General features: G+C 58.2%; 1 protein-coding gene across 1 annotated transcript; it reads left to right on the forward strand.

Moving 5' to 3' along the window:
- The first annotated feature begins 3,343 nt into the window (after positions 1 to 3,343).
- On the forward strand, positions 3,344 to 11,142 carry CRYGN (crystallin gamma N). The gene is made up of 6 exons (XM_057550423.1): positions 3,344 to 3,364; positions 3,472 to 3,538; positions 4,014 to 4,027; positions 5,295 to 5,543; positions 7,238 to 7,383; positions 10,983 to 11,142. The coding sequence occupies exons 1-6, from the start codon at positions 3,344 to 3,346 to the stop codon at positions 11,116 to 11,118; spliced, it is 633 nt and encodes a 210-aa protein (XP_057406406.1). The 3' UTR covers positions 11,119 to 11,142.
- The last annotated feature ends 1,091 nt before the right edge of the window (positions 11,143 to 12,233 follow it).

The raw sequence follows: 12,233 nt of genomic DNA on the forward strand, positions 1-12,233 counted from the left end.
TGAAATTTACCCAAAGGAGTTGAAAACTTATCTCCATGCAAAAACCTGCACATGAATGTTTATAGCAGCTTTATTCATAATTGCCAAAACTTGGAAGCAATCAAGATGTCGTTCAGTAGGTGAGTGGATAAACTGTGATGCATCCAAACAATGAAATACTATTCAATGCTAAAAGGAAGTGAGCTATCAGGCCATGAAAAGACATAGAGGAAATGTAAAAGCATATTACTAATTAAAAGAAGCCAATCTGAAAAGACGATATACTGTATGACTCCAACTAGATGACATTCTGGACAAGGCAAAACTATGGAGACAGTGAAAGGATCAGTGGTTGCCAGGGGTTGGGGTGGGGGGAGAGGGATGAATAAGTAGAGCACAGAGGATTTTTAGGGCAGTGAAGATACTCTGTATGTATGATGCTATAATGATGGATACATGTCATTATACAGTTGTCAAAACTCGGCACCAAGAGTGAACTGTAATGTAAACTATGGACTTCGGGTGATAGCGATGTGTCAATAAAGGCTCATCAAATACAAGAAATGTACCGTCTGGGTGGGGTGCTGATGGTGGGGGAGACAGTATACGTGGAGGTGGGGAGGGTATGGGAACCTTCTATACTTTTATTCAATTTTGCTATGAACCTAAAACTGCTCTGAAAAATAAAGCCTATATTTAAAAAAATAATAAGGGGCTTAATTTTCCCAGGTGAATACAAGGGAAGAGACTTCCCTTCCCCTTTTTCTTCTAGAATTTCTTTGTCTTTTTCACATGTATGGGCACCTTTTTTTTTTTTTTTTAACATCTTTATTGGAGTATAATTGCTTTACAATGGTGTGTTACATGCACCTTTTTAATGGCTAAAGAAACCTCTTGCCAATCTAACACTCTGAAGTTTTCCTCTAGCAGCTGGGAGCTATCTCTTTGAAACAATGACGTCCCACCTCCCAGTTTCCTGGGAGGAGAGGGGCTTAACTTCAGCTGTCACCTTACTCTGAACTGCAAAGCCTATTTTATTGCAAAGCCTAATTTTCTTGTATCTGGGCATAAAGATATGAGAAAATTAGCAATTTTATCTTGAGAACATGTACATAATGAATATGTCTGCCTGACTCTATGAAAGGCTGAGCTTTCTCTGTCTTTGCAGTCACTGTAACAGATTGCCTGGGACGCATCATCTCTTGGTTTAATGCTTAGTCAGTAATACGACTGTTCTTTCTCTTCAACCTATATGGACAGGCTCTCTGGGTTGGGAGATTTTGTTTTGAATTCCATTTCCCCAACAGGGCCCATGTCCGAAAGCAAACGTTAGAATGTGTAGTTTGGCCAGTGTGGTTGCCTGTGGGGACGACAGTCAGGCCAGGCCCCCTGGGAGGCCTGTCCTTGGATGCAAGGGTGACATGCAGGTGGTAGTGTCTGCACTACATGTGCCAGCCTCCCAGAGCAGGGACGAGGTCACCCCTGTGCTCGCACAGTCCATGACCTCCTTTTCCTGGACCTGAAGTGTCTCATCCGTGAAATGGTGATAAAAATCTTCTTTCCTGAGAACAGCTCAGACTGCTCCCCACACCGCGTCCTCTCTGCCCTGTCCTCTGTGAAGCCCCCTGGGGTCACCACGGCTTGGATGAGCTCTCTCTCCCTCAAGCTCAGGGTTGGCCCCTCGCCCCAGCTAACCGCCCTGCATTGTTCTCCGTGTGCACGTCTCATCCCCCTGGCGATTTGGGGGCGCGCATCTTGTGGCCTCAGTGTTGACTCTGTTCATTCCACAAACAATCTCTGAGCCTCCGTTATGTGCCAAGAACGTCTGTGCCCTGAGAAAGTCCCACGCTGGGGTGAGGCTGCGTGTTTCTGTAAACCCGTCCTTGCCGTCCAGGGTGGTCTGGGTGCAGAGCACTGCGGCCCGCCGGCGAGTGGGGTTTGAGTCGGGATGGGTGACACCTCAGTGGGTCAAGGGTGAGCACGGACTGGGCGGAGCGGGGCAGAGGTAGAGGGACAGCATTCTGGGGGGCAAAAGAGCAGAAGTGGAGTCTGCAGGCCCACAGCCTGGCATAGAGATATAGGGGAAGCCCAGGGTGCTGCTGGAGCAGAAAATTCAAGGTGGAGCTGGGAGCTAAGACCAAAGTGTAACGGAGCAGGACCCTGTGGGACCTTCCTGACAGACCCCTCCCCCCCCATGCCCTCTGCCTGGCTCTTGTCTGTAGAAAAGCTGTAGTCTCTCAGGCCTCCCCTGAGTCACAAAAGCCTGGCTCGAGAATTAATGAGTGGAAGGATGTGAACATGTAGTGATAAAAAGAGCAGTGGGGCCAGGAGAACTGGTAAGAATTTGGACGGTAAATCAGCCATGTGGCGGTCACAGAATCCTTAGCTCCTCCCTGAAGTACCTAGATAGCAGTATCTGATGTACATTTCCTGAGTTGTTTCACAGATGCTAAAATCCCCACCAAACGGAAGAAGTTAACTACTTGAGGACCATGAGCACGTAGCCCCCAGGCCTACTGGAGCCTGACGATTGATCATGTTAACCCCTGTGACACCGCCCCACTACCTCACCATCAGCCAAGCAGAGACTTGTGCAGGAGCCGATCACTTCACACCCTGCAACTCCCCTCCCTCACCTTGCCTATAAGCAAAACTTCCCTGAAACCCATCAGGGAGTTGCAGCCTTTCGAGCACGAGCCAGCCGGTTCTCCTTTCATGCGCCTTGCAGGAAACCCTTCTCTGTGCCAAACTCCAGCGTTTCGGTGTGTCTGGCCTCACTGTGGGTAGGATACACAAACTTGGGATGGACAAGAGCAGCGGGCACGGGGGCGGGCAGGGGCTGTCTTCTTTGCCCTCTGGAGCAGGGGTCCATCCTTCTTCACTCGAAGAGAGAGCGAACTCAGTAGCAATGTGAGCCTGGGTCCCCGGGTGGGAGAGCGCGCGGCGGGAGGTCTGGTAAGGCTCTGTGCTCTGTGCGGAGGCGGGAGGGCGAGGGGAGCCTGAGGAACCCCACCGCAGGGCAGAGGCGTCGGGGGTGGGGGGTGGGGGGTGGGCGGGGCCCGGGCGGGGCACCCCGGTCCTGACTCCGCAGGGCCGGCAGGCCGGCTGGGTCGGCGAGAGACGAGGCCTTGGGGTCTGGCTGGGCTCGCGGGCGCGATGGCACCGGGAAGACCCCCGGGCGGGGGCGGGGGCGGGGGCGGGTTGGGTCCCACGGGCCGGGCGGCCCCTCGCGGGCTTAGCACGCCCGACAGCACTAACGCGCCGGCCCAGCAAATCTTTTGTCGGGGCGGCGCTGAGCCAGCAGGGCGCCGCCCGCTATATCTGGGGCCCCCGCGGGCCGGTGGGACCGCGCACCAGGCGCAGCATGGCGCAGCGCTCGGGGAAGGTGAGTGCCCGCTCTAACCCCTCGCGTCCGTCCGCCGCCGCCCAGGGTCACCGCAGGGCCCCTGGGGCGGGGCCCAGACACCCGCTCTCATTGCTCTTTGTGCTCAGGATGGGGGCCGGGGACAGGGGCGGCCAACCCGCTTGATGCCCTTTGCATCTGACAACCCCGAGCAGAGTGGGCTAAACCTCTGAACCAAACGGGGTGCCTGGCCCCGGCTGAGGGCCTCTGTGATGTGGGTGGGGAGGCCTTCCGCCCAGTCCCTCCAGCACTGGCTCTGCGGCGCCAACCCCCTGCCCCAGAGCCCGGAGCAGGGACGGTGCTCAGACCTAAGGGGTGCCGGGGTTGGAATGGGCATCCTTGACTTGCCCTGCAGCCCCTGGGCCGCGCTTCTTTGCCTGAGGCTGTTCTAACGTGGCTGCTCCTTTCTCGGGATCTGCTCGGGGGCACTTGGGGCTGGTTCTCTGCAAAATGTTGAAATTTGAGGGACCTTCGAATCCTGTGGGTGACCAGTTGTCCTTGAATATCTGGGGGCGGGCGGGGGGAGCCCTCGATCAGACCTGCCTTGTGCGGGAAGATTGGCAAATTTGGATCTCTGCCCCATTCCCTGGCTCCCTGTTCTAGCTAGTCTGAGACTGCCTTTGGTTTCCAGGGGCTGCGTTCAAGGTGAGTGGGTGAGACCGTTACTGTATCTGTCTGCAGGGGCTAGGTTACGCCTCAGCAGCAACCCCAGGAGCTCACCTCCACTGTGGCCTGCACCCCCTCCTCTGTGCTGCAGAGGGACCCCTTCATACCAGCAGAGGGAAAGGGAGGGACGAGAAATAGTGCGTGGTTTTCAAAGCTTCCACGTCCACGCACATCCCTTTGGCCAAAGCATCTGGCCTTGCCTAACTCCGAGGGGCCCAGAGGAGCAGTTCTACCATCAGTGACAGCACACACACATCATGACCACAGTTACTGGGCCCCAGGTAACATTACTTTGCCAGGGCCCTTCTAGGAGCACAATTCTTGAAACCCAAAGGGTTATTGAGAGTTGGAATTTTAGGTTCCTCTGCAGAAAGTGAGTGAGTTTTGGGGTTGGTATGGTTCTTTTGTTTGTTTGTTTGTTTTTGTTTTGTTTTATTTTTATTGAAGTACAATTGGCTAACAAGGTTGTATTAGTTTCAGGTGTATAACATAGTGATTGTATATTTTTATACATTATCTAATCATCACCACACTAAGTCTAGTTACCACGTGGTTCATGTTTAGTTTGGGAACAGGGATTACCCATCAGTGCTACATCACCATAGGACACAGTGTCTGAACTGACCGCTGGGTTAGAAAGCGCCAGATCTGACACATGCATGTCACCCAAAGGAGAGGCCTAGGACACAAAGGGACGGGGTTGCATTGAAAAAGCCCTCTTTTGAGCCGTTAATCCCGTGCCAGGCCCTGACTTGGCTCGTTGGATTCAATATCTCCTGTTAAGGGGCCCAGTCTCAGAAACCTGACTTTCTGGAAAGTGAATATTCGGTTATAGGGTTGTAGGTGAAGTGTTTTCTTTTGAAACATTCCCTTGGATGTTATGTTTTAACAGTTAACAAAAATTGAGTTTAAAAAATGCAGTGGGAGTTTGAAAAGACCCTGTTTTCGAACGGGCCCCTGAACAAAGGGGAAATCCCTGTCCCCTCGTATCTTCTGAGATTTGTCTGCTCAACCGTGGCCTCCCGGGGCGGGGCGAGCCGGGCGCAGGGTCTGACCTCAAGCTGCCATCCAGGCATTCTCTCACCCAGGCAACAGACAGTGTTGAGCGCCTACTGTATGCCGCAGGTCGGGGCTTCAGGGCCTGGGAATTGGGGTTCAGTGGTGGATGTTGGGCCCCCTGTGTCCATTCCCAAAACTGACAGGAGAGGAGCCCCTGACTCCGGGTCCTCTAACCTGGCCGTTCTAGATTACTCTCTACGAGGGCAAGCACTTCACGGGGCGGAAGCTGGAGGTCTTCGGGGACTGTGACAACTTCCAAGACCGAGGCTTTACGAACCGGGTGAACTCCGTCCGCGTGGAGAGTGGGGCCTGGGTCTGCTTCGATCACCCCGACTTCCGGGGCCAGCAGTTCGTCCTGGAGCACGGCGACTACCCCGACTTCTACCGCTGGAACAGACACAACGACCACATGGGCTCCTGTCGGCCTGTTGGAATGGTGAGTGGGCCTGGGCCACTCCACTTGGCCGGGATGGGGGGGTTTCCTGCTGGAGTGACCCAGGGCCCGGTTAGGCCTGGTCAGACATGGGATGAGTAATGGGGGGGGGGGGTGGGGGGGAGGGGCAGGGCCCTCCCAGCTTTAGGAACGGATGAGACCGTGGGATCTTTAAGCCCGAGAGATGTCCCCACACAGACCCAGCCACTCTCGTGCATGGGGACCCAATTGGAAAGCCCCTGGGAGTTTTCATGCCTGCGTTTTCAGCCATGTATCAGGAAACCACTTTCAGTTTCTGATGCCAAAATCTTGCTGAATTTTCCACTTAAAATGCTATTGAAAACATTAGAGGTTTGGATTTGCAACCAGATGGGGGAGCATTCAGCTAAAGTAAGGCTGATGTGGTCCTGGTGCGTCCACCCAGGCAGGTCATCTCCTAGCGCTTTTCAGGAGCCTTCGATGGAGTGGCCCACGGAAGAAGCTTAGGTATCACTGGCCAGGCAGCGGGAATTTGGGGGCAGGAGCCAGCAGGTAGCTGCCTTTTCACAGGGCTGCCCAGTACGTGTGGGAGAGCCAATGAGAGGTGTCACTCCCCCATGGCGAAGTTGCCCTGAGGGTAGGGCTTGAGGACTGGGCATTCCCATTCCTTAGGATTCTTCCATGTTAAAGTCCTAACTGACCTTCTGTGAGCTCCGGAAGCTGTGAGCTCCGGAAATGGCTGGTTCCTGAGATCAGGGGTGAACAACTTATCAGAGAGTCTCGGCCCTGTGTCTGCAGGAGGACCCTCTCCTGGACGGACATCTGAGGACCCCCAGGGGAGGGGCCTCCTGTGTGGAAACCCGTCTCTTTACATGGGTTGCAAAACCAGCTGGGCGTTGGCCTCTCAAATTGTAAGAATGCTTTCTTAAGATTTCCACCAGGTCACGGACATTTGGAAAAAGGAATTAACGTGGCTGGCCCTGGATCTTGCATAATGCTATTTATATGAAAACTATCCTGGGTATCTTTCGAATGCTGTTCTCGTAAGAGCTATCCTTGGGGCCAGCTGTGGCGCAGACCCAGCCCCCGCCGGCGCCAGAGCCCGTGGGGAGCTGGCCCACCTCGGTCTTTGGAAATACAGGAAATCTTATGGGGAGATGTATATCCTCGTCCCAGGGAGCCAGCAGGGATTTCAGCAAATGAGATCCCTGTTATTTGTTTTAGATTTTTGGCTTCGTGTTTTAATAAACGTTCTATTACAGTTTGTAAAATATTATCATTTAAAGGCTGCCAGTGGCCTGTGGCCCAGGAGGGGGTGAAGGGCAGAGGAATGTGGTGGTATGTCTGGGGCAGGAGGAAGCCCAGCGGCCCGGGCCGGTCCGAGGGCGGCCGCTGTCCCAGGAGGTCTGGCCCTCTCTGGACCTTGGGTTCTGCAGTTGAAGAAAGAAGCGACTGGACTGGTTCAGGGGCTCTGAATCTTTTTAAACTAATAGACCCCTTTCATCCAACCAAATCTCATGTGCAAGAACGAGTGGCAGTTCTGGTCTGAGGGGCGTGCGTTGAGGTCAGGGTACTCACTGGCCCCCCAGCCCAGGAACTCACGGGTGCCCTGGGTGCTGGGTGGGTCCAAGCTCCTGCCCACACGGGCTCCTGTTTATGACGGGAAACGTCACCACTGTTCACCCTCTTTCCTTCCTCCACTTGCGGGGGGCCCACAGCATGGGGAGCATTTCCGCCTAGAAATCTTCGAGGGCTGCAACTTCACGGGCCAGTGCCTGGAGTTCAAGGACGACTGTCCCTTCCTTCAGAGTCAGGGCTGGGCCAAGAACTGGGTCAACGCCATCAAGGTGTACGGGGACGGAGCGTGAGTACAACCCGCGTGGCCGCTGACCACAGTTCCCCGCCTGCCGGGCTGGGTCAGACCCCAGCAGGGCGGCAGCCTGTCCCCTGCCCAGAGACCTTTTCCCTCCCTCATCTGTCCCCCTGGCCCAGGAAGGCCATGGTGAGGGGATGCAGGGCCCCAAAGGCCCCCCTCCGTGGCAGGAGGGCACTTTGCAGACCTAGCCGTTCTCTCTGACTAGGCTGAGCTCATGGAATGCGCTTTGGTTTTCTCGAGCTGGGGAAAGTCTGCTCTGGCAAGGGTGGCCCTGCCCACATGCTCACCCCTTATTTACCCCGAACTGGACCTCTCCTACCACACGCCCAGCCCTGCCACGCTGGCCTCCCGGGGAGATGATGTCACAGTGGTTCACTTCTGGGGGATGGAGAGTGGCTGGGAGGCTTTTCCCCAGGCCCAGAGGGGCTCGTCCGCCCTAGCCCAAGAGAGCCGTCAGAACCCTGTGCTTCCGTCGACTCCTGCACACCCGGTTCCTTCCACCAGCCGAGGGCATCTGAACGCCCATTGTGCACACCCTTTGTGCCAAGTTTCACAGCCCCTGCTCACCCCCCAGCTGGCCAGCTCCTCCTCCTCCCACCTGCCCAGCTGGGTGGAGAGCGTTTCCCCATTTTACAGAGAAGCAAGCTGAGACCCAGAAGGTTACCCCACCCCGCTGGGAGTGGCCCCGCTGGGATTGCAGCCAGGCCTTTGGCTTCAAGTCAGACTGTCCCTGATCTAGAGCTGGGTGTCTCCCCAGACCTCAGCCCCATGCCCCAGGAGAAGAGCCCCAAAACGTGGGTCCCAGGAGCCTGGCTCTTCTCGGCAGCTACGGGATCCCTTTGCTGTCTGTGTTTCTGAGGCACGGGATCAGGGTGCAAGCGAGTGGTCGTGGGAGGGACTGAAGGAAGACGTGGCTGAGATGGAGGAAGAACTGCTCCCCACCTTCCCCTGCGAGGTCAGGTGTTGGCTGCTGGGCCCTGGGCCCCTGACCCAAAGGCCGTTCAGAAATTCCAGGTTTGACCTAAGTTGATGGCACCTGGGAATCCGGGGGTAGAATTCCAAAACAACCATTTGCTGGCTAAATTGTGTCTTGTGAGGCCAGAGTCATACCTTTGCGTAGGTGTCCTGAGCCCCGAGGCCCAATCCCCCTCCACCCACCCCGGGGACTCCAGGGGCTTGTTTAGAGAAAAAGGCAGGAAGGTAGGAGCTAAGATTTGACCGTAGGGACTTCATCCCCCACTTCACCTAAGAAGAGATAATGCTCAGAGGGGCGAAGACTCCGCGGGGGACTGCCTGCGGTGGGTCCCACGTCTGGACCCGGGCTCTGCTCCACTCCCCATGGAGCCCTCGTCCTTGGCCTCCTGTGACTTTAACTTGTAAAAAAAGAAATGTAAGCCCTTGGCAAGGAAAAGCTGCCCAGTGATGCCCCCCAGGATCCCCTAGTGTGGACGTGACCTCCTTCGAGGGCTTTCCTGGCATCTGAGGTTGGGGGTGCAAGGTGGGTCTCCCCACCACCTCCTACCTGCCAGGAGTCATTTTCTTTGGGTCCCAAGTCGCTCAGGAATGGCCTGTCCCCACAGACCCGTGTCCTGAAGGGCACCTGGAGGAGATGTACCAGCATCTTGAGGCCCACTTCCCAAGGGCGCAGTCCTGGTGCCGGTGCGGACGGCGTGCTCCCCCCTCCTTCTGCCTTCTCGCCATGCGGACGGCATGCCCCCTCCCTCCCTCCTTCTGCCTTCTCGCCACCCCACGGCAGGAAGCAGGGGAGGGTGAGGGGTTCCTGCGGAGGCCTAGCTGGTCCCTTCCTCTTCTTCCTTTTGGGGACGCCCATGTGCTCCCGGGCAGCCCAGGACACTGCTGGGGGTCCTTCCCAGCTCCTCCAGAGAGGGAGGGAGGGGCTGACTCCCTTGGAGGTGCCTCAGGCCACGGCCTCAGCGTGTGGGCGGGAGCGTGGGGAGGTCATGGGCTGGGTGGGGGGATGCGGTGGGCACGGGGAGGCCCGGGGTGGGGGGAGGGGAGGCCAGATTGGCCCCGGCCCGCCCGGTGCCCCCTGGCAGGTGCTCCCCACTCACTCCCATTCTCCACCTCTCTCTCCTCATGCCCGACCCCTGACCCTCAGCGGACTGAGCCAGGCTCCGGATGTGGGGTTGGGACGGGGGAGGAGAGGGACAGCGGTGGCAGGTGAGAGGCAGCTGGCCTTGTGCCGGATGGGCTCACAGATTCTGAGGATGTGTCTCCTGGGGAGAAACCTCCTTCAACACCAGAGTGCTTTGGGGTCTGCGGACAAGAAACCTTAGGTCAGAGCACCCCATGGCCTGGGCCAGAAGGGACCCCAGTAGCCAGACCTGGGTGTGTAGCCCCTTTGTCGGGGGCCTGGAGACTGAGGCCTGCTTTGCTTCCCAAGGCCCCCAGCTCCTCCGTGACTGACAGAGCAGAAAGCTGTGTTCTATCAGTGGTCAAAGAGAAAGAGGCCAGAGTGAGGTGGAGAGGGCCGCCCTGGACAAAGAGTGGGTGTGGACCAAGCTGGCTTTCAGCCCCGCCGCGCTCCCCGCCGCCACCCCCCTCGCCCCTCAGCACTGGCTCCAGAGCCCCGCTCAGTGGGGGGGGGGTCCCCCGGCCCTCCCAGCTGCCTGCTTGCCTCAAGGACAGTGGAGGGACGGGGCTGCGACAGCCCCGCTCCCCACATGTCCGGAGGCCTCTCCTCAGATCACACTCCCTCCCCTCCGTCCTCAGGCAGAGACAACTCTCTGGGGGGCCCCCATCCCCCCACGGAAACCTTCCCGATTACCTGGGCCTGGGGCCCTTCCCCTGCAGCCCCATCGCCTCTGGTGATGCGGGGCCCGGTTCTCTCCTGCCCTGGCCCAGAGCCCAGCCATACGTGCTCATAGACCAGTCCGTGTCCTTGTCGCCGGTCTCTGCTCTCCGGCCTGTTAGCAGCTGCCCCGGAGCTGGGAGCTGTGATGGGGAGGGGAAGGACCCCTCCTCCGTGCAGCTGCCTCCCTCGCCCCTCACCCCACCGCAGGAACCTGTGTATCTGACTGATTTGAGACTCACCAGGGCCTGAAGCAGGGCTGGGCGCACACGTGGACCCAGAAGCACATTTGCTGAACGATGGAACGAATGAATAGTAATCGGTTCCCGTTCTGTGCCAGGCCCCCTGCCACGTGCTGGGTGCTGTCTGTGCAAACAGGCCTTTCCAGGAGCAGGAAGGAGTGGGGTGTGTGTGGGGGGGGGGTGGGAGTGGGGGGATGAGAGGATGTGCATCCTGGAACCACTTCCGGCCCTTGTGATGAACATTCTGGACTGGTCAGTTTCAAGTGTCAGCTGAGCACCCCTGGGTGCAAAATGTCTCACCCAGCACTGGCCCGCACACACGGGGCAGTGAAAGGACGGGCGGGAGGTGGGGGTAGAAATAAGCCAAGAACGGGGATGGGGTCACGGGCGTGAAGGGCTGGCCCGGGGCGGAGGGGCGCGGGGCGGCGGCTGCGGGGGAGGAGGGCACGCACCGCTGTGGCGCCAGGACAGGAGCGGCCGGGCCCTGCGCTGCTCAGCACCGGGCCCCTGACCTCCGCCGCCCTCTGGCCTAGGTGGGTCCTGTACGAGGAGCCCAACTACCGCGGCCGCATGTACCTGGTGGAGCGGGGCGACTTCCGCAGCTTCTCCGACTGGGAGGCCCACAGCGCGCGCGTCCAGTCCCTCCGCCGCGTGGCCAACTTCTACTAACCGCCCACCCGCCGGTGTCCGGCTGCGACCAGGAGTGGCCGGAGAGAGGGACAGTCCCCTCAGCCCGCCCGGGACTCGGACCGTGGGAAATAAACGTCATACAAGCCAAGCGCTGCGTGATTCCTCTGCCCTTCGTGACCAAGGGACAGCCGGGCAGGGGGCCCCCAGGCCCTGGGCAGGGGACTGGCAGGACCCCCCCGGCGTGGGAGGGACCAATCAGGAAGGGTGGAGGGGGGACGTTGTGAGGCACCCGCTGGGGGAGCATTAGGGCTGGAAGGGACCTATAGGTCATGGAGTTCAATCCTGTCACTTCACACGTGAAAAGCCAACGTCCTACATGGGGAGTCACCACCTCGGGTCCCAGAGCGGCTCCCAGTGGAACCAGGATGGGGCCAGGGCACTTCCCCTTCCAGGAACCCCACCCACCGGCCAGTTAGGGGAGAAAGGGGGTTGGGGAAGGCGTGATGGGGGCGGGGCAAGGATGTGATGGGGATGGAGCGGGGCAGGGCACCGAGGGGGTCTGCTGCGAGGTGGGGGCTCCCTCTGGGCTGTAGTCTCCCTGATCAGGGACAGGGGCTGCCAGGCCGTGTGGTCTGGTCCACTCCACAGCCAGGCCTGACCCAGGGTTCCTGAGTCTGCATCTCTGGGGGATCTTGTAGTTTAATGGGGAGGATCTTCTGAAAGGATTGGCTGGATCCCAGGGACACATCACCCCTTGTACCCTGTAAGGAGAGAGAAACTGGGGGGCTTGGAAGACGAGGGGGAGTTGCTGCCTGAACAGGTGGGCTCTGGGGGGATCGGGGGTAGGAGACTTAGGAGGAAGCCGAAGGGGCTGAAGCTTTCAGGGCTGAAGGGAGCAGAGAGCGTCTGCTCACCCGCAGCTGCTCACAGGGCTGCACCACCCAGGGCCCAGGCTCGCTTCATCCCGAGGGTGAATCCACGGAGCTTCTTTGTGGCCCGGGCCCTCTGCAGGACACTGGGCCCACCTTGTTGGGGTGGGTTTGATGGGGGGGGTCACAGCCCCAGGAGAGAGGGAGGAAGGAGCCTGGCCTGGGAGGTAGTGGGATTTCCGGGAATAAGAGGCCCCCAGTGCCTCCCCACCCATACTTCAGTGT

This window comes from Balaenoptera acutorostrata, chromosome 7 (assembly GCF_949987535.1).
Source record: "Balaenoptera acutorostrata chromosome 7, mBalAcu1.1, whole genome shotgun sequence".
In the NCBI taxonomy this organism is placed as follows: Eukaryota; Metazoa; Chordata; class Mammalia; order Artiodactyla; family Balaenopteridae; genus Balaenoptera; species Balaenoptera acutorostrata.

Bases quoted from the DNA above. Each gene is read 5' to 3' on its own strand.
- CRYGN (XM_057550423.1), top strand. From the start codon at position 3,344: ATGGCGCAGCGCTCGGGGAAG. The intron at 3,365-3,471 runs GTGAGTGCCCGC...CTTTGTGCTCAG, and splicing joins TGGCGCAGCGCTCGGGGAAG to GATGGGGGCCGGGGACAGGG. The intron at 7,384-10,982 runs GTGAGTACAACC...CCTCTGGCCTAG, and splicing joins AAGGTGTACGGGGACGGAGC to GTGGGTCCTGTACGAGGAGC.